The sequence below is a fragment of the Staurois parvus genome, unplaced genomic scaffold (genome assembly GCF_062004578.1).
Source record: "Staurois parvus isolate SC_StPar_1 unplaced genomic scaffold, SC_StPar_1.0 ptg000262l, whole genome shotgun sequence".
NCBI classification, from domain to species: Eukaryota; Metazoa; Chordata; class Amphibia; order Anura; family Ranidae; genus Staurois; species Staurois parvus.
Window position 1 is genome coordinate 5,685,933 of NW_028318058.1, and position 22,296 is coordinate 5,708,228.

The window sequence follows — 22,296 nt, forward strand, 5'->3', positions numbered from 1 at the left end:
CACCTTGTGTGTCTGTACCAAGGCCACACATTCCAGGGTATGTAAACTTTTGATCATGGCCATTTGGGTGATTTCTGTTATCATTATGACTTAAAAAGGAGCCAAACAACTATTTGATAATAAATGGCTTCATATAATCATCATCCTTCAATAAAAGAGCATTTCTGGACATGATCAGTCATATTTTCAATATCAATGCCAAAATTTCACAATTTCTGCCAGGGTATGCAAACTTTTGAGCACAACTGTATATATATATATATATATATATATATACACACACATGTATATACACAGTATATGACTTCTTGAGGGGTTTAAGAGTGGTAGCTCACATTTTAGTCCCCAAATTTCCCCAAATTGTCCCTCTTTTTTGGCCAAATTATTTTCTTTTGAGTTAGATTGGTTGACCCCCAAAACTGCCAAATTTATCTAAAAAAGAGGCATGTCTATATTGGAGACAATTATATATATAATTTATATATCATTTATACAATTTACAAGGGTAATGTTGCTGAAAACAGACATACCTACCTGTGTTCTAGATGGTGAATCGCTGAGTAGCTGATTTTGTGGTAAAAACTGTTGTTGGAGGAGGTCACACTGCTGTGATGGTGCTGAAGCCTACACAGGTTCAAAACATTATGATAAATTAAATATAAAAAAGTCACCAAAAAATAAAATATGTATTGTACTGGCTTAATATGTGTTATCTACCCTATCCTTTTGGATGCTGGTTTTAATACCCCAACTTTCCCTTGCCTATTCTTTTTGAGTACCCATCCACAATCATGTCCCTGCTATCATTTTATCTGAAGATTATTTAGAACAAGAAACAGACCAGAATTTGTACTGACAACACCTCTTTACTTCCACTTGAGAATATTTTGGTAATTCATACCTGTGTCAGGTTTGGTTGATTCACTACCTGCAATGACAGTTCAGTTGGCCTACTGGAGACTCTCTGCAGTGACTGTGGGCTGGAGTCTGTAGTCAGCTTTGTGGGAGTAGCTGTAGGAAACAGTATGAATTACATTTAATTAGCTTAATGACTGATCATATGAGATTACATTGTAATGTGGCACTTAATATACTTAGGACCTAAAATACTCCCTATTCCCCCCGCAGGTTTGTACTTACTTCTCCTGACATCTGCAGCCCCTAGTGCTGTCTGAAGCCTGGTTGATAAAAATCTAGGGCCAGGCCAGGACGTGGTGACGCAATTTGCGGCGTGGACGCCATATTGGTACTCCAATACACATCCATGCAAGTACACCCACAGCATGTGGTTCTCAATGCTTATGTAAAAGCTGTATAAATGTGAGTGGGCATTCAGTTTTACTACTTCTTTTAATTAAATTATGACGTTATCACACTATGGGAGCATCTTTTTTTCTATTTATTCTGACTGCATGAGAATTGACTGATTCTATTTTTTACTGCCCTGGAGAGGGTTCCTGCTCTTCCGGTATCCATCAGTGAGGGGGATTAATCCGTTGTTGTACCTGATACCTTCTGAAGTGGGTCCTGGTTGGTGCGATATTGTGTGAAAAAGGCATTTTGGCCCTGTAGGGTCACTCCATGGGGGTGAGGGGCATTTCGCTTAGTGTCGGATCTCCTATTTTTGCGTATACACCTTTAAAACACCAGCACAATCTAAGAACTTCAAAACACCTACGCCGTTTAAGATGTATTGGACTTCATGGTTTTGGCTGGATTATATGGAGTTTATGTGATTCATTATATGTTGGGTCATTCATATATATATCTTTTTGGGACTAATTTTGGTCCATATAGCTCATGTCACTTATCCAATTACGTATCCACTTATCCCCGATTTAGGGGTCACTGTTCTGTGGTTTTCACTTTTATTTATTCATCACTATTTTTCACTTTTATCCGTATGTTCTGTTTGATTATTTTCTTTAGCAACAGAGTTGCGTTGCATAAGCCTTGTGGCTTATTTCCACTATATACAGTTTTAAACTGTTTTTTGGTTTTTCACTTCCACCCATTTTCACTATGTTCACTGTGAATACGTATATTTTGTGATTATCCTTTATAGCAACGGTTCAGTTGCGTTGCAGAAGTCTTGTGGCTTATTTTTCACATTATAATAAGCACTGTTCTTTTGAGATCCTATTTATGGATCATATCATTGTTTATGTTGGCACAATTTATTGGATAAAAAGTAGTATATATTTTCACCCATAGTGACCTATTTACTACTAGTGGTGTACCTAGGTTACTCCTTTTTTATGTTTGGGTGTTCTTCACTTTTATCCATATTTTTGGATGTTTCATGTGTATTCTATTCAATATTTATGTTTGGATTTGGTTTATATAATCATTGTATTTTTTATTTTACTATGAATTATATTATTACTATATTGTGAGGAATATTTCTATAAGGAGTTTTTATCATACTCAGATAAAGCGCGGCACCAATTAGCTTTCTATTTGTAATTTTCCCATTTGGTATATGGTAAGGTGTTAGCAACTTTTTGTAATATTGATTAGGAGACCTAGAGCGTGGGAGGACCATATAGATATATTTGAATCCCATGTACAATCCTCTGTTAATTCCACAACCAGTTGTGATGACTCTTTACACCATCAATGATACATGGATGTGCACTCACCAATTTGGTTGAACCTCTTAAATTACATTAGGTCAGAAAGGGCTTGCATCCCCTCAAGTGGATATACCTGAATCCTAATTAACAGAACAGATAGATATTACCAAAAAACAAAACATCATAGTGCTTTCTATTATAATATTTATTAAAAATGCTCTAAAACAAGTATAACAACACTCACACCGTACTGGGGGATGTAATGAGTAAAGCTGAGTGCCATTCTGTGACATTATCATGCTGGGCGAGTGCATTCTGCTGAGGAGAGAGATATGGGTTGTATGTTAATTCCCGTGGCAGACATGATGACAGCTGGTGTTTCAGGTAGGTCTCCACCTAATGATTTACACTATTTGTTTATATAGAATGTGAGTGTTGTTGTACCTATTTTAGAGCAGTTTTAATAAATATTATAATAGAAAGCACTAAACGTTCTATTAAAATGGATATGGGTGTATAAGAAGGATTACCCGTGGAGATGCAAGCACTTTCTAACTTTCTGTAATTTAAGAGGTTGAACCAAATAGGTGAGTGCCCATCCATATACAACTCCCATGTATAAAATTATCTTGAATTGCCTTTGGAATGTTTTTATTTGCATATAAGCAGCAGGAGCTAGTTTTAAATACAATTCTGTTACACAAGCATCTCTGCCAACATTTGTTTACTCACGTGCACGTTCTGAGGTTAGAGGCTGAGAAGATTTGTGGGAACTTCTTGAAGAATCCGATGGAGTGCAGCTGGGGCTGAGAAGTGAGGCACTAACTTGTAGGACACTGTAACGCTGGTCACTGTCCACACTCAGGTCCTTGTCCTAGCATATATATACATTTATATATATATTCGAAGCACAAGTCAGAATATGTAGTTACTTCTTTATAAATATGTAGTTACTACTTTATAATGACTGACATAAATGTCAAATTTGAGTAGCTGAGATGTGACATAAATATAAAGATTTTAGTAGCTAAGATGTGACATAAATATAAAGATTTGAGTAGCTGAGATGTGACCTGTAGAAAATATGACAATATAGATTTAGCATTCCATGTTATAATAATATAAGATGTGTTCAGGATTCAGTCAGAGGCATATGGTCACCAATTAGCATCTGAAAGAGACAGAACTTCCTCTGGAAGGAGGTGACACCTACATGCCAATAAGATTTGTTACCTTCTGGGAAACCTGGAAGGAAACGGCTCTAGACGGGTTGGCTTCATGACACAGCGGGAGACCAGAGCTTTGAAGTATAACAGTAGATCAAAGGAATATGTTTCATCTCTCATAAAAGCTAAAATATTAGTTGCAGAGAGTTTAAAATACTTCCTTCTGATTGGACACTCTGTGGGCTACATCTGCATGAAAAAACTGTATTTGTGACCTATGTAGAATGCCAGAAAAATGCAGGAAATGGTTATGTGGCGGCAGATCGTGACAGCTGAACGGTGATTGGTACTGTCGCGATCGGAGTGATGCACTGGTGTCGGAAATTCAATCCCTGACTTGGTGATTCAAACCGTTCCTGGTCCAATTGACTTTGGGCATTTCAGGACCCAGAACATCCTGTGGGCGGGTACAGGAACACCCCCCAGAGTCAACTGGCCAAGGACTCATGTCCAGCCCACGTCAATATTCCCATAAATTGAGGACTTGAGGTATGGACGTTGTGATTCGTATAAAGCTAGTTCGATCGACTAACGGATTGCTGAATTTCCCTGACTTGCTCCAGTCACAGGATAAATCTTGGTAAAAGTTTTATTTCTGTTTTTTATTCTCTTTTATTTTATAGTGAATAGTCAATTGTGTGTCTTCTTGTATTTTTGGTATTTTCTGTAACTTTTATACTTTGTACATATTTTATGCACTGCCCACTTTCGGGATATTAAATCTTAAAATTAATAAGTGACTTCTGGGTACTTAAGCGGGCTTATATCTCCGGAGAGATTAGATTGTATTGTATTTTAGTGTCTTTAAATGCTTGGTCAATTTCATTGCCTATCTGTATGCAATTGCACTGTGTGTTGGCAGATTGCAAAGATAGCAGATCTGCCAGATGGAGATCTGTGTGTGTGTGTGGTGTCCCAACAGACCGTTCTGCGGATAAACTGTTGGGTGGTGGCAAGCTACCGTTTGTGGTGTGTCTGGTGTGTGGACAGTGGAAGAGTGATTTACACCGGGGTTCTGGCTTGTAGGATAGCTGGAGGAATCCTAAAAGGGTGTGTGATTGCTAGGCTGCTCCTCAACCCTAGTTAGTGCATCAGATTGTATGTAAGAGTTGTATCTGCCAGTGTGCGGTTGGCCGGTTGGATTGGAGTGAAGTCTCCCTCCAGTGGTGGCCAAGAGGTAGTGCGAGCTGTGAAAGTGTATCACGACCGGTCCTATATATTTTATATATTAGAAGTTAAGTCCCCCTTATTCCCTCTTACCCCAAGTCACGGCCACACGTGCACACCTCGGTTAGCTAGTCGCTGTGGGCGTGGCATGTGGGTGAACCATGACAGTGACATACTATTTCACTTAGCCCTATCTGGGGAATGCATAAAGGGTGTGTTTAGAATTCAGTCGGGGCACAACACTGAAAGTGATGGGGCTTGCCCTTGATTCATGGACCATTCAGAGCCACCCATATATGCATGCTCCTGGGACTATGCTATGTATGCAAATTTCTGCCACAGATAGCCCAGTCTGTTAACTGCAGAAATGCCCTATCCATTTTATATTGACAGCTGGTTTCTGTGTGATTGGCCTTTGCGTGTGTGATTTAACTGCACACTCCTGAAAAGGAAGTTCAGGGAAGTGGTAGAGCCTGAGCAAAGACTGTGAAAAAAATTATGTTTCGAAGCAAAAAAACATTAAAAGCACTGCTATTAACATTGAAGGAGATGGAAACAATAAATGATAGTTAAGGGTTTAATACTACTTTACATGATAACCATAACTTTTCTTAAATTACAGTATATCTATGTAGTTATGTTTCATCAACTCTGCATAGTATAAGAGCATGTTTGGCGGTGGAGTATGTACAGATACTTATCTACTACTGCCCAACAGTCTTATTTGTGGGTGAGTCCTTGTCATTCTCCTGTACAATGCAGGACTGCTGATCCTGCATTGCACATGGTGACATCAAAGACTCACATTTAACCTATGCAGTGCGCGCGGGGGGGGGGGGGGGGTATGTTATCACATTGCACGGCTAAAAAGAAGCCCAGAGTGGAGATTTAATCTTTGTTCTTTGTAATACACTGCAGACGGATTTCCCACAGCAACTCACATATGGGGTGTTTGCTTTCTGAAGCCTATGCTGCAAAACATCATCTATCTCTGCATGATATAGCCAGGGAAAGGCAGGCTTAACTTTGGCAGTTGGCTTTTAAAATTCTTACTACTTATATGATCATACAGTCATGGCCAAAAATATTGGCACCCCTGCATTTCTGTCAGATAATACACCACTTAGCCCAGAAAACTGTTGCAATTACAAATGTTTAGGCATTGTCATGTTTATTTCTTTCTTTTGTATTGGTATGACACACAAAAATAGAGAAACAGAAAGCCAAATTTGACATTCCACACAAAACCCCAAAAATGGACTGGACAAAATTATTGGCACCCTCAATTGAATATTTGGTAGCACACCCCTTGGGAAAAATAGCTGAAATCAATTGCTTCCGTTAACCATCAATGAGTTTCTTACACCTCTACTGGACTTTTAGGACCACGCTTCTTTCACTATCTGCTCCAGGTCTCTCAGATTTAAAGGGTTCTTTTCCCATCTGCTGTTTTGAGATGTATCCACAGGTGCTCTATCGGATTGAGACCTAGACTCATTGCTAACCAGTTTAGTACTCACCAGTTCTTTGTCTGAAACCATTTTTGGGTGCTTTGGGTCATTGTCCTGCTGTAAGACCCATGATCTCTGACGGAAATCCAACTTTCTGACACTGGGCCCTACATTGTACTCCAGAATTATTTGATAGTCTTCAGATTTCATAATGCCATGCATATGGTCAAGACATCCAGTGCCTGAAGCAACAAAGCAGCCCCAAAACATCAGTGAACCCCCACCATGCTTGACTGTAAGGACTGTATTCTTTTCTTTAAAGGCCTCATTTCTTTTCCTGAAAACAGTAGAATGATAGGCTTTACCAAAAATCTGAAATTTTATTTCTTCTCTCCACAGCACATTCTCCCAAAAAGGATTTTGCCTTCCTCAGGTACGTTTTGGCAAACTCCAATCTGGCTTTTTATGTTTCTGTGTCAGCAATGGGGTCCTCCTGGATCTCCCACCATAGCGTCCCTTTTCATTCAGAGCTGACACAGTTGTACCCTGTGCCTGAAAGTCAGCTTGAATTTGTCTAGAAGTTGATTGAGGTTCTTTAGCCACCATTGGAACATTCCTTTGTTGCAATCTTTGATCAATTTTTCTCTTTTGTCCATGTTCAGGGAGATTATCTACAGTGCCAGGGCCTGTAAACTTCTTGGCAATGTTGCACACAGTGGACTAAGGAACATTAAGATCTCTGGAGGTTGACTTGCAACCTTGAGATTGTCCATGCTTTTCCACAATTTTTGTTCTCAAATCCTTAGACAATTATTTGCTGCTCTCTCTCTTCTCTATGCTCCATGTGGTACACAGAGACACACAACAGAAAGGTTGAGTTAATTTTTCATCATTTTAACTGGTCTTCGGTGTGTTTACTATACTGTCCACACCTGTTAATTGGTAAAGGTAAGTTTAATTACAAATTACAGGAGCATCACCAACTTGGAATGCAATTATTTCTTACAACTTTGAAAAGGTGCCAATAATTTTGTCTATTCCATTTTTGGAGTTTTGTGTGAATTGTGTCAGAATTTTTATTTTTTTGTTTCTCCACTGTTTTGTGACATACCAATACAAACATAAGAAAAAAACATGAGAATGCCAAAACATTTGTAATAGCACCAATGTTCTTGGCAAAGTGGTGCATTATCTGACAGAAATGCAGGGGTGTCAATATTTTGGCCATGGCTGTACATAAGGCTTTATGTATGTGAGATATAGCATGGATTCTACAGCAGCTGAATCTAATTCTTTATTACAAACAGGTAAGGCATAGGAGTTCCTACATCAACAGATTACCCATAGCAGGAAGGCTCTATTCCCTGATTGCGTTTTAGGGACTGATGAAGTATAACTAAAAAAAGAAGATCTGATTTTAAAGCAGGTAATCACTTTCAACTGGACTTCTGAAAAGGTGAAGATATTTTGCTACCAATTCAGCTAGCTTCCTCATCTCTAATGAGTTTGAGGAACATACTCAGAATTACAGTCAGCCATTGAATTTGGGTGATCGAGTTACAATGGCAGTGATAAATGATGAGATATGTCCCTGACACTCATTAGAACAAAGGAAGCTGCTAAGATTAGCAGTGAAACATCTATAGTACAAGTAAGTAATCAACAATAAACAGTTGAATACGACTAACTACTATACCATAACCTGTATAGATAAGAACTTTCAGACAGATAATACTTTTAGCAGACTTCACTTTTTATCTTGTAATTACAGGTAAGCCAATAATAAAGCTTACTTGTAGGTACAGTGAATATCTCCTAAAAAACGTGCACTGTTTAGGAGATATTTACCTGTATAGTAGGCGGTGACATCACCAGGAGGGAGCTGTGCTGCAACCGTGTCTCCCGCACGCATGCGGGTGAACACAGACAACTCGGCGCTGGAGGGATCTGTTTTTTTAGGTAAGTCTGTTTTGCAAACACTGTTTACTACCGCTTTGGAGAATATAATTATTTTTGTTTATTGAGAACTCTGACAACCTCTGTGAACAGCAAGGGTCATTGATATTAATAGTCTGGAAAGACCCACAAGCATGCAATAGTGCTATCATGCTTGCAGCAAAATGATGTTACATTTGGCTTAGCAAAGCAGAATTCTTCCTGCTACAGTGATCATTTACTGTCATGCTTGCAGCTGCTCACATTTCATAATTACTAGTTTTTAGTCATACACTTATGTTAGTTTTTCTAACTTCAATAAAAAGCGTGAAAACATTTTTGCTTGGTGGTTGTTATGTTGTAAAGCACAACGGTAAAATATCCTTGGTATTTGTACAAGTTTACAGTTCATGAATGTATGATTTTTAAAATCCAACTTCATCCAAAGACCTTTTTTATTTTTTTGTTTTAGATAGCATAAGTGTTAGAACCTCTTTTGGGGTCCGATCCCACCAAAACCTGAGTTCCATGCACGTTTCCCCGTGTTCAAAACACATGGGTATGATCTGCTGTGGGTGTCCATGTAATCCTAATGACACCCCAAACGCACTTGCCTGTACCAAATTGCATGTGATCTGGTTATGGTGCGCCATTAAAAGTAGTGTATGCACTACTTTTGGTGCGATTCAGTGAGTTTTCAACTCTTTCAAATGAATAAGCTGAAGATCACATTGCACAGAATAGCGCAGGAAAGCGAAGTGTGTTCCTGTGTGATTCTGGTGTGATTCTGGTGTAAACTGGAAATTTCCCCTCACTTTCTGTACCAGTGAATGGGGGAAATCAGAAGGACAAGGAATGATCAGAAAACCAATCAATCGGGACAGAGATAGCAATAAAAACATATATTCTGATACAGTGGGAAAATGTAGAACCTCTACTAGTTTTCCACTGCTGCATGTGACTCCCTGTCTCTTTGACTCTTGGTACATCATTTCTTGTGTTGTTCCCGATGGCACAATTACAAAAAGTGACGGAAAATCTTTCCAATGAGTTGCAGACAGCAAAAAAACCTGACAGAAGTTTTAACCTATATGAATTTCTTTACAATTACAAGTTTTGGCTGGCTTCTTGCTACAGTCAGTTTAAGTACTGTGTATGTTACAACAGCACAGGGACATGCTGTACATATTTAAAGTATTCTGTAACACAATAAAAAAGCAATATGTAATAGAAAAACATGCATTACCTTTAGTGCAGATGTGACAATGACTTCTGAGGAGGTGTCATCCAAGCTCACTTTCTGTCTTCTTTCTACTTGCACATCTGCATAACTAACAACAGAGATAATATCTTGTACAGGAAAAAAACTCTGTATGTCCTATTATTTAAACATTCTGTATCCTGTTTTACCCTGATCGACTGAGAAGGCAATGAAAATGCTTAGTTTATAAGTGGTCATTAACGTTCCTTCCCTGACATCTCCCTGGCATCACACTAATAAGTTAAAGGATAAGTTCACCTTTCATAGCATGTTACACCCACATTCAAGGTGTAACATATTACAAACAGGCTGACCCTTGCACCCTCCTGATCCCCCATTGTGACAGCTAGCAGGGGACCTTCTCCCCCCGCTAGCTGTCACAATTTAAAAAAAACGCAGCTGTGCGGGGCTCTGCCCTCCCGGCAATGTCACTCATTCACAGTGTTTTGTGAATGAGAAAACTAAAAGTCCTGGCAGCCTTTGCGGCTGTCTACTTGTAGTTCTCAATGAACAACCACAGCACTGTGAGCTCTGTGGTAGTGAGTCTTCCTGTCATGTGTATTTCACTATAGCAGATGCACTGCTGCACTTCCAAATAGCAGTGGTATTGATTGAATGTTATCCTATATTCTCTGTAAAGGTAAATGGGGACACTTTTGTGCATGGGTTCTTTGTCTTTCAAATGTATTTCAAATGATCTTAAAGTGTACAATATATGTGCTCAGACAGACAGGTGAAGTATAACAGTCCAGAACCAGAGGACTAGCTATTCTGCACAACCAGGCAGATCACTGTATTAATAATGAGTGGTCACCACATATTTCAGGTATTTCCTCTATACAGATAGGAAGATATCTTCCATAGCAGCCTTTTTCAAGTGGGGTACTGTCGCAAAAAGCCTAAAAAGACTGTAGCAGTATTAGTGCACTTGCAACAAGAACAATTAAGTACTGTCCCTAAAACGTTTTTTTTCTATTTGTGTTAACTTCCCAATCCTGTCCTGAAAATCTGGATGTTAGTGCAAATAAAAAAGTATCATGGACAGTACTCAATTGTTCTTGTCCCAAGTTTCCCAAAAATTGTCAACGAGCGGGCAGGTGGATCAAGCCTGCCCTTTTTGCTACACAAAGCCTCATGTTTTTATTGTGCCGCATTACAATCTTAGGCACCATGTGGGCCGGCCATCGGCATCCTAACAAACCGACAAGTTCATAGGTTGATAAGGAACACGTCAGGTGTCTTCACAGCATCCTTGTTTGCCCCTTCCCTGCACCTTTCCAGCAGCATCAGTTATGTTAGCTAAGGTAAGGGTGTAAGGGAGGGAAACTAAAGAGAGAAATGCTTGGATACTAGTCAGTACCAGTGTGCAAAGGTATATTTGCTTTAAAAAATAAATCACCTCTGATGTTCAGTGAACATCTGTGAATGCTCTGCTCTTGTGATGTAAATGGCAGTGAGGTTCACAAACCCTAAAGTTTATTTCAACGTTTGCAGTCAAATTGTTGAAAACCTTGCTATATGTTTGTTATGTGTCTCCATTCACACAGCATGCGTAACATTTTTTTTTTAATATTTCTTACCTTTTAGATGTTTCTCAGGAGAAGGTGTCATGACTGACTGCATGGGTTTTTTTGAACAATGTTAAGCCGGGCATACACATATCGAAATGTGGCAGGAACTAGACAAAGAATCCAGAATAAAGCATCTAAAAACGGTAAGCTGCAATTTTTATTTTTTAAGTATGTTATGTGACTGGAAACATGTAAAACATAAAAGGTAGGGGTTACCCCAATTTGACTGCAAAAGTGGCAATACACTTTAAAACTTCACCTATCAGCTGAGTGGTACTATCCTCAAAACTGCAAACCTACTCAAAGCTTGTCAGCTTTCTTCAGCTTTGTTTTGGGTATTAGTTAAAAGAGAACGATTACCTGAGTCTCAATAAAAGAATCAGCCATTGAGTAACAGGAATTGTAGCAGAGAGGATAGAGACTTCGGTTTTCCAGCTGATATTTAAATCTCCTGAATTTTCTCCCACATTAATTGTCACAGAAAGCAAGAGATGACTACATACCTTACAACAGTGTGTGTACATACAATAAACTCTGGTTTGGAGTTCCACTGATGATATGTGATATAGTAATGAGTCTGAAGCCAGATCCATTGTTGACCTTTAGTTAGAAACCGATAGCAGCAAGACTTTCCCTTACCAAACTGCATTACTATAAAAAAAATTAAAAAATATAACATTGGTAATGAAAACATTTTGGGGTTTAGGTTTACCTGTACTGCAGTCTGTTATGATTAACTACATGGTTGTCTTGCTGCATTCTGCACTCCCCACATTTGTTAAGTCTACAGGTCATACCTGGTACTGTGACTCCCTCAGATAAAATGGCTCTCTTTGAGTTTCAGTATATCTGAATAGCACAAACATAACCATTACTGCAGATATCATTTTTTGTTTTCTCTATCACATTTGGCACAGTCAACAACAGCACCATGAACATGTGAGGCGACATTTGATAGTAAATTGAATTTTATCGCATGTACGTCACCAGTTAATTGTGACTTTATTTTTCTGTTGCTGCTGGGATATGTGTGGCATATTCTGCCAGATCATCTTTAGCATGGCCTATGTTTGTACCACTGACTAATGCTGCTGCATTCCTGTCTGTATGTAAAAAAAAATATTTTAAAAAAGGAAGACAACTGAACACCAGTACTATGCACAACAAATGATAAAATTTTTTTTTTTTTTGCAGTGCTGGTCGATTGGCTAAAATCTGCAGGGTGGTTGAACGGTTGATCGATAGATCGAAATTCGGCTGAACCATGTATTAGCCTTTCTGAGCCCTGGAACCCTAAGTTTCCACCAGAAGCTGCTTAGGGTTCCTTGCGCAGTAAGCAATTTCTACCTCTCATTATCAGTGACATTAATGGTCAGTTCAGCTATTTGTAGGAATCAGGAGCGGACTGACCATTTAACCACTCGAGCACTGCCCAAGGGCCCGGGGTCAGTAGGGGGACCCATGAGATGCCCCTGGTACCTTTCATAGGCTTTTTTGGGTGTGGTTTGAGTGTGGGCGAGAACACAGGGGCCCCATGATTTCCAATTGCCCGGGGGCCCCATGAGTTCTCAGTCCGTCCCTGGAAGGAATACATTCTCACTTTCCACCAATAACAAAACTTAGCAGCATCTTCCATCTGACCACCAATGTAACAAGCATTCCTCCTACTGCCAACCAATGTAATAGGGCCCGTCTTCACTGACTAAAAATGTAAGGGGGCAATTCACTATTCACCCCAAAGTAACTTAGGACTTCACCAATGTAAGAGGGTCATCCTCTGGCCACCAATGTAAGGGGCATATTTTTCTGGGCATTATTTATTTCCTTTCATTGTTATTACTAAAAATAATTTCCTTAAAGAAAAAGGCTTCTATAGATTATATGTTTTTTGGGTGTATTTTCAACACATGTTGTTATTCGTTCAGTGCACGAAAACAGATGTAACATAATTTTTATGGGCCAGTCAAAGCACTAAAAAATGAACAAGAACTTTTTTTTTACAATGAGCATATACACAATGCATGCATGTAAACTTGTCCTATTGAAAACAATGGCTGTCCGGTTTACATACACATTCAAACACACTTGCTAAAATGCATTAGTGTTAATAGGTCCCAAAGAATGTTTATGACCCATCCTATTGAAACCTTATTTTTCTATGATACTTTCTTTTTATTGTTTTAATTGCACATTCTAGTGAACAAACTCATATTTAAATTATTAATCTGCACCAGTTTTCCTACCATTATTCTACCTTTTCGTTTAACCTGTCTGAGTACTTACAGTGTTCATGGCACTTTGCTAGTATCTCTAGGTCATCTACATGATAGTAGTCATATCCAGATGTACCAAGAACTTCAAAAGGTAAATATCCAATGATTGGTGGAGCTCTGCACAACAAGAGGATAATGTCAATGTTTATGTAGTTTTTTCAGAAATTACTTTCAGCAAACACAAGAAAGGACACATGAGCTGTTTTTCAACAATTGCATTTGCTTCTAAGTGTGAGCAGTCATTTATATCATAGCTCAAAGGTTTATGTAAAAATCTCATAGGTTTTCAAAAGTGTGTTTTCAGATCAGCACGGTGGCAAAGCGGTTAGAACTTTCACATTGGACAACTGGAGTCCTGAACTTAATTCACACCAAGGATACTAACTGCATTGGATTTGATTTGGATTGAACTACTGCAAACCTGGGGAAGTCATACAATGTTTCTCAGTGCTGGGAAACTGTGATGCAGGAGTATAAATTTTGCTATACACAGATATTTTCATTCCTAACAGGTCCCTCCATTCACACTATACAGTGTGGATGGATAAATTTGCCACTGTGGCTGTGGCTGTGGCAATTTTTTGTCCAGCTCCTCAGATTTTTCCAGTCACGGTGGGACGGGGCTAAAAGTGACAACCCATATAACATTTTGTCTGACTCATCAGGAACAGGCCAAATCTGCATAGTGCAGGGGTGGGCAAACCTTTTGACTTGAGGGCCGCAATGGGTTCATATATTGGACCCGGGGGCCGGACCAAGAGTAGATGAATGATGTGTATGTGTCATCCATAGTAAGTATAGTAATATTCCCCCATAGTAAGCATAGTAATTAATCCCCCATATAGTAATTCATCCCCCATAGTAATCCATCCCCCATATAGTAATTCATCCCCCATAGTAATTAATCCCCCATATAGTAATTCATCCCCCATAGTAATTCATCCCCCATGTAGTTCATCCCCCATAGTAATTCATCCCCCATATAGTAATTCATCCCCCATAGTAATTCATCCCCCATAGTAATTCATCCCCCATATAGTAATTCATTACCCATATAGTAATTCATCCCCCATAGTAATTCATCCCCCATATAATAATTCATCCCCCCTATAGTAATTCATCCCCCATATAGTAATTCATCCCCCATAGTAATTCATCCCCCATATAGTAATTCATCCCTCATAGAAATTCATCCCCCATATAGTAATTCATCCCCCATAGTAATTCATCCCCCCTATAGTAATTCATCCCCTATAGTACATCATCCCCCATAGTAATTTCATCCCCCATATAGTAATTCATCCCCCATAGTAATTCATCCCCCATAGTAATTCATCCCCCATATAGTAATTCATCCCCCATAGTAATTCATCCCCCATAGTAATTCATCCCCCATATAGTAATTAATCCCCCATATAGTAATTCATCCCCCATAGTAATTCATCCCCCATAGTAATTCATCCCCCATATAGTAGTTCATCCCCCATAGTAATTAATCCCCCATATAGTAATTCATCCCCCATAGTAATTCATCCCCCATAGTAGTTCATCCCCCATAGTAATTCATCCCCCATATAGTAAATCATCCCCCATAGTAATTCATCCCCCATAGTAATTCATCCCCCATAGTAATTCATCCCCCATATAGTAATTCATTCCCCATATAGTAATTCATCCCCCATAGTAATTTATCCCCCATATAATAATTCATCCCCCCTATAGTAATTCATTCCCCATATAGTAATTCATCCCCCATAGTAATTCATCCCCCATAGTAATTCATCCCTCCTATAGTAATTCACCCCCCCTATAGTAATTCATCCCCCATAGTAATTCATCCCCCATAGTAATTAATCCCCCATATAGTAATTCATCCCCCATAGTAATTCATCCCCCATAGTAATTCATCCCCCATATAGTAATTCATCCCCCATAGTAATTCATCCCCCATAGTAATTCATCCCCCATATAGTAATTCATCCCCCATAGTAACTCATCCCCCATAGTAATTCATCCCCCATAGTAATTCATCCCCCATATAGTAATTCATCCCCCATAGTAATTCATCCCCCATATAGTAATTCACCCCCCCTATAGTAATTCATCCCCCATAGTAATTCATCCCCCATAGTGATTCATCCCCCATAGTAATTCATCCCCCATAGTAATTAATCCCCCATATAGTAATTCATCCCCCATATAGTAATTCACCCCCCCTATAGTAATTCATCCCCCATAGTAATTAATCCCCCATATAGTAATTCATCCCCCATAGTAATTCATCCCCCATATAGTAATTCATCCCCCATAGTAATTCATCCCCCATAGTAATTCATCCCCCATATAGTAATTCATCCCCCATAGTAACTCATCCCCCATAGTAATTCATCCCCCATAGTAATTCATCCCCCATATAGTAATTCATCCCCCATAGTAATTCATCCCCCATATAGTAATTCACCCCCCCTATAGTAATTCATCCCCCATAGTAATTCATCCCCCATAGTAATTCATCCCCCATATAGTAATTCATCCCCCCTATAATAATTCATCCCCCCTATAGTAATTCATTCCCCATATTGTGTCAATTCACTTACCTTTGCTCCGCGCATTCCTCTCGCCGTGTTCCCGTGCCGTTCCGGTCTTCAGGGCGGACTGTGAGAGGAACCTAGCTCCCCTGCTGCCCCGCCTCACGCTGCCCCACTCCTCACGCTGCCCCGCCTACACACATCCTGACAGACAATGTTTGCCACGCTCCGCGGGCCGGATTAAAAGGTCCGCTGGGCCGTATACGGCCCGCCTGCCGTAGTTTGCCCATTGCTGGCATAGTGTCTAGCAAGTCTAAGCCTCTGAGGCTGATATTGAAGTGCTCAGTTTAAGTTAGGGTTACAGTGAAGAGTATTTTTTAAAATTTACAATTTCCAACGCAAATTATATGATCATTTTAGGGTTAAGGATAAAGGATATCTAAATCTAAGAACATATATGTAATATATCACAGTTTTCCATTCCTTGGATTTTGAGACTGAATTAGTTTTCATTTCTAAGACTGAAGCCAGCCATAGATGGATCGAAAATTGACTGGTTCAGCAGGGACCAATTTTCGATCCATCTATGGCAGGATGGTTGTACAAAGGTCAATCTCTCTATAGACTTCTGTACAACCAGCCTGTTGGAAACATATCGCTTGATCAGTGCTGCTGGCTACAGCCGATTGTGCTGATGAGTGTATTCTGATGGCAGGTGAGGCCTCCCTATTAGCAGAATACAATAGTTCCCTGGGAAGGATTCCCCCATCTACACACTCAATGGTTGAATGAAAGAAAAGGAATCATGCATGGCCTGCCTAAGAACAATTTTAGCATGTAAAGAAAATACATTTAGTGTCCTTGTCACTTTATGTGAACTGATATGAAATATTAAACAATCTTATCTTACAAGCTATCATCTCTACAACTATTAATTTTTTTGCCCCCATATAACAAAGACAAAGAGAAGAAGATTTGTTTGTAGTCTAAATCGAGATAGCAGCCTGGGTTACAACCATGGCTCTATCAGTAGATGCAGAAGTGATCTGTGAGTGTAGCTATCGTAGGACATAAAGTGTGTTTTTTATAGGATTATCAGGTGAAAATAATGGAAAAAAGCCTGAAAACTAATCCAGATCTAAGGACTGGTAAGCTGCACTATTTTAAATGTTTGTTTTTGGATTTTGATATGAATTGAGTGTTAAAGTGTTACTAAACCCACAACAGTAAAATCAGTTTGTATATGCTGTAAAACATGGTTGTTATATTCACTGTGGAACCTAAGGGATTAATCCTCTGCATTGTGTAAAAAGGCTGTTTGATCCTGAATTCTCTGATCCTCCCCTTCTTCCAGTGTCCCTCTCTTATCTTCTGATAAGACATATCATGGAGTCACTCTGCACATGCTCAGTTTTGTGTGTATTGCTAGAGAGGTTTTTTTTTTCTTGGGAGAGTGCATGTAATCAGCACAGGGCCAATCAGCGCTATCTAGACAGAGGTCAGGAATCCTGCATCCTCCTAGAGCAAAATGAAAACTCCTTCTACAAGCGTTAACATGTGCTTTGCTGAACACTGATAGAACTCACAAGACTGCTATATACTGCTGATGAGAAAAGGTACTTATCAGTTTATATTTACTAAAATAATTTCACTTCCATGTTGTGTGTACTGTGGGAGACCAGATATAGTGAATGCAGAGTTCTGGGTTTAGTAACACTTTAAAGAAAACCCTAAAGACTACCTTTCCATTTCAATCCGCAGATGTTGCAATTTTCTAAAACTGTCAAGAAATATGTGTCACTGCCTTGAAATCTGGCAACCTGCAGGTGATCTGTAACATCATTGAAAATTCAGTATCATTTTTGCTGAGATGCTAACTAACACATTGCCACAATGCAGTCCCACTGGACTTTGGGCAAATCACATCTAACCCATAGTTTCGTGTGGGTTAGCTGCACTTCACTGCAGAATTTTATGATGTCCTTTGGCTTTGGTGCGATTTCAGAAAGCGCACTAAAAATGCAGAATGCAGGAGTTTTGGTGTTCTTTCTGAAATAGCACCAAAACCACAGGATCTTATATAAAAGTAAGGGAAAGCACAACTAAACTACACAAAAACCATGGGTTAGCTGTGCTTTTGCTAAAGTGTGAAGCTAAAGGGCTGCAACTTCTCTTAACATAGCTCTGAGATTGCAGCGGGTGATTATGAAAGTGCACCCTCTCAATTGTAATTAGAATTTATGAGTTACGTTTAAAGGTCAGTTCAAGACTGGGTTACAACCCAAAATGCACTTGTTGCATTCACACATTGCCGTACTGATGCACACTGCATTCTCCATTCAGTTCTTGCTGGAGCATATAGTAGGAACTCTCCACAGACTCAAATGCAGAGTGTACTGTGCACCTCAGAAGAATCTGACTCTCAGCAGTTTCATGGGAGATATCCTGCTAGGATCTGATTTTAAATGGCCTAAACTGCAAAATGAAGGTCAGTGTACTCAAAATACAGCACACAGGGAGGGCTTTTTCACAATACACAGTAATGTCTTGGCAGCAAGAGGCAATTTTGTACTTTCTCTTCTAATGTAACATCTCAGATCACAGGACCATATACTTTATTTGGCATGCTATATAGAACTGTAAATGGGGCAACAAAGCCCAGGGTAGGGGAGTGGGGAATGGTAATATGGGAGTGGAAGTAAATGGGGAACTCATAAAAGAAATTAATTGTTAGGACGTACATACAGTTTAGAGTATAACTAAAGGCAAACTTTTTTTTTTTTTAATAGAATGGAGAGGGATTAGACTACCTGTCAGGTTTATATTGCAATATGTTAGCGTGTTTCAACCTCCCTTGTGGACTGTTCAGCAAAAGTGGAAGTGAAAAAGGATTTAAAAAAAGAGAGGGGAAAACTTCCAGTGGGGACACTAGTTGTGGTGACAACCAGGGATTCCCTAACTTTGGTGGGATTTCCTCTCACTTCAGGTTTTGGCTAACAGACAGGAAGTGAAGGGAAATCTCCCATATGGGACTCTATGCAAAATGAAAAAAAAAATCCTTTAGTTCTGCTTGAAGACTGCAATTTGAGCAGAAACCTAGTTACAAGTATGCATGTATTGGCCATTGAGTAAAGTATTGAAACCAAAGGAAGAGAATCACAGCCAGGCAAGTAGCATTAGTAAAAGAAATGGATTATGCATTATTCTCAAAACAGGTTTTCCCTTAAAAAGGTCATTGCTGCAACTTATTTGCAGTGGAAGGTTGTTTGTCACTTCTGGTTCGTTCTGTATCTACTATAATAGAGTTGTTTTGTACCTGTGATCTAGTGATAGGAACTTCCATTCAAGACTGTGCCTTGACGTGAATTCTTCAAAAGACTCATCAACTATACACATTTCCTGCAAATCCAAAGACACAACACTTTAAAGAATTCTGCTAAGCATTATTTGGATGTAAAATAAATAGTGACAAAAATGACCCTATTATAATTTGAAGCAAATTACAATCCTTTCTATGAACTCTAATAAAACGTACTGTGCATGAAGGAATGTTTACAATTTAAGTGAATTGTTCGAAAAATTTTAAAGCTGAGCTCCGTGATAAGCAAATATTGTCTAAATACAAAAGGGATGTGTATTCCTACTTAAATCTTGGTGTGCACTGTATATTTCTTCCAGATTTGTACAGTAGTACTTTGGCGCTGTGCACAAGCTTCCTGACATGACCAGTGACTGCTGCTCTCCCATCTTGTGCTGGGTGATTGGCCCTGTATCCACCCCCATTCTGTAACTTTCTGCAAGCACAGCTCAGCACAGCGATGTTGTCACTATACTTTTATGTGGAAGTAACTGTGTTTGCAATGGTTTTCATGGCTACTGAGGAATATACCTAAATTAAATTATTGTGCCCAGAGTTCATTTTTAATTCAGGTTGAGGCTTTCTTCCATTCTGAAACTCAAATGTTATATCAAATATTACAAAGATTTTAAATGCCTGGAAGAAACACAACCTTAAACAGTAAATGAAAGCTTAAAACAAGTTATGACTGATGCATTATACTGCCAATTCTAGCAAGTGATGATTCAATGCACCCTATTACATCACAGTTTTTCATAGGTCGCTTTTCAATAGTTGATGACTTTTTTGTGACAATGTTCCTTTATGGATACTTTAAAATGCCCAGATTCTTTTGATTAATTAGCAACACCCTTCATTTTTTCCAACACTTCAATTTAGCCCGCTACATATATAATATATATACATATATTAAAGCAGCATAAAATACTGGCATAATGTAAGAGTTCATAATGCATTTCTCTTAAGGTATGAGATGCAAACCTGGGAACGTTCTATGTAACCTTACTCTGATTTACAATGTGACACCGCTTTCAACTATGCTACTACTAGGGACCTGACCTCCTAAAAGTCCTGCAGGGTCTCTGGCCTGAGAATGAACTGGCACAATTTACTCCTCTTTACACACCCTGCAACTAGCAGACGCAGTGGGTCCAGTTATTTACTTATTTAGGTGTGGTGATTTCTCATGTGTTGACCTAAATCTGGTTCCTGTACTCTCTGAGGTTAAGAATCATCTGAAGGCGCGCTGGAATCTGCCCCTCTCTTTAATTGGCTGTATTAAGTTGATCAAAATGAAGATTCTTCTCAAATTAACATACCTCTTTCAAAATTCACCCACTTGGATTCTCAAATCCCTCTGTAAACAGCTCACCCACATTTTACTCTCTTTCTTATGGGGACCTCAGGCACCATGTTATAAACTTGCCACACTCATTAGACCAACCACACAGTGTGGCTTAGCCATGCCGGCATTCTACAAGTATTTTATTGCCACACAGATTGTAACTACCCACTGGTGCTTGGTGCCAAATCCAAACAACCCCTCTGTCACGTTAAAGGTGGCTATTTTAAACTCCCTGGAGGAGCTGCAACACCTATTGTTTTGGGGCACAAAATTCCTATTCATTAACCCCCACCCCCTTATAAAAGCCACCATTAAATCTTGGTCAGTGGTACTTAAGTGGAAACCGCAGACCCCTCCCGCCCTTTCACCTCACTGTGGAATAATCCCAACCAGACTCACTTCTATATGCTTCCCAAATCCCACAGCTGGCCTAAATTCAAAATTAATTCCTTGGGACACATCACAGCTGAAGGGAATCTAATGTCCTTTAAAACCATCCAAACTAAATTCAATCTACCACTGTACTACCAAGTGAGATACATGCAGCCGTCCCACGCCTTCCTTCACCAGGACGTATTTCTAACTTGTTCTCCCTTGGAAAATTTGTTAGGCACTAACCATCTCTCAAAACCAGCCTCCTCACTCTACCAGCACCTCCTCTTCAATACTCTTTTAGACCTCTCTGGCCTCTGGAATAAATGGCTGAGTAATATATTGGTGTCAGAGATCCTGTCGCCGTGCAGCCATGCGACGGATCTCCTCGAGCTGCGGCGATGGGAGTGTGCAGGCGTGGGAATGTGCGGCCACGCATGCGCAGTAGCACGGAAACTCGCGCATGCGCAGTAAGTGTACACGTCACGCCAGGTGGGCTATTTAAACCTGCAGAATAGTAAAATCAATGCCTTCTGGTCTACAACGTTCCTGCACATATTCCTGATCCTGTTACCTGTATTCTGATTTGCCTGACTAAGAAAGAACTCCGCCTGCACCAACCTCGGCTATCCCTGACCATCCACTTGCCTGCTCCCTTGTACTTTATCTGCCCGCCTGATACTGACCCAGCTTGTCTGACTCTGCTACAGTTACCTACCTGCACCTGGCTTACATCCTGACGGCTGTCATACTTACCTACTGCTGCACCCACGGTCATGCACCTGGCCTGCATCCTGGTCGCTGCCATACCTGCCTGCTACTGCATCCACGCTCCAGGTGTCCGGTCCCAATCTGCACCCTGATTGCCACCATACCTGTCTGCTGCTGCACCTATGTTCCTGCACCCGCAACTGGCCTGCATCCGGATCTCCTGGGTCCCCAGCTACCTGCCGCCAGCTCTAGACCCACACTCGTGCCACTCTTGGCTCTGCGCCCACTGTTCTCACTATCAGGGGCTCAGAGCAGGAGTTGTAAGAGAACGCCCTCTCTCAGGCTCCGACATGGCCTTCTGGTACTGTCACATACCTGGTTGGGGAGCCTGATGTGGAGAGAGGGCGTCCTCTTACAACTTCCGCTTGGAGCCCCTGATAGTGGGAACAGAGGGCGCAGAGCCAGGAGTGGCACGAGTGCCGTGTGGGTCTAGAGCTGGCGGCAGGTAGCTGGGGACCCAGG

At 40.0% G+C, this 22,296-nt stretch overlaps 1 protein-coding gene across 1 annotated transcript in view; it reads right to left on the minus strand.

The window, feature by feature from the left end:
* NPAS2 (neuronal PAS domain protein 2) overlaps nucleotides 1–22,296 on the minus strand; it is a 150,238-nt gene that overhangs the window by 26,522 nt on the left and 101,420 nt on the right. Inside the window, exons 9-15 of the mRNA XM_089681261.1 lie at nucleotides 19,305–19,387; nucleotides 13,471–13,577; nucleotides 11,691–11,838; nucleotides 9,602–9,686; nucleotides 3,309–3,450; nucleotides 902–1,011; nucleotides 535–624 (exon numbers count right to left, since the gene is read on the minus strand). Coding sequence (XP_089537387.1) covers nucleotides 535–624; nucleotides 902–1,011; nucleotides 3,309–3,450; nucleotides 9,602–9,686; nucleotides 11,691–11,838; nucleotides 13,471–13,577; nucleotides 19,305–19,387 — 765 coding nt within the window. The remainder of the gene's footprint in view (nucleotides 1–534; nucleotides 625–901; nucleotides 1,012–3,308; nucleotides 3,451–9,601; nucleotides 9,687–11,690; nucleotides 11,839–13,470; nucleotides 13,578–19,304; nucleotides 19,388–22,296) is intronic.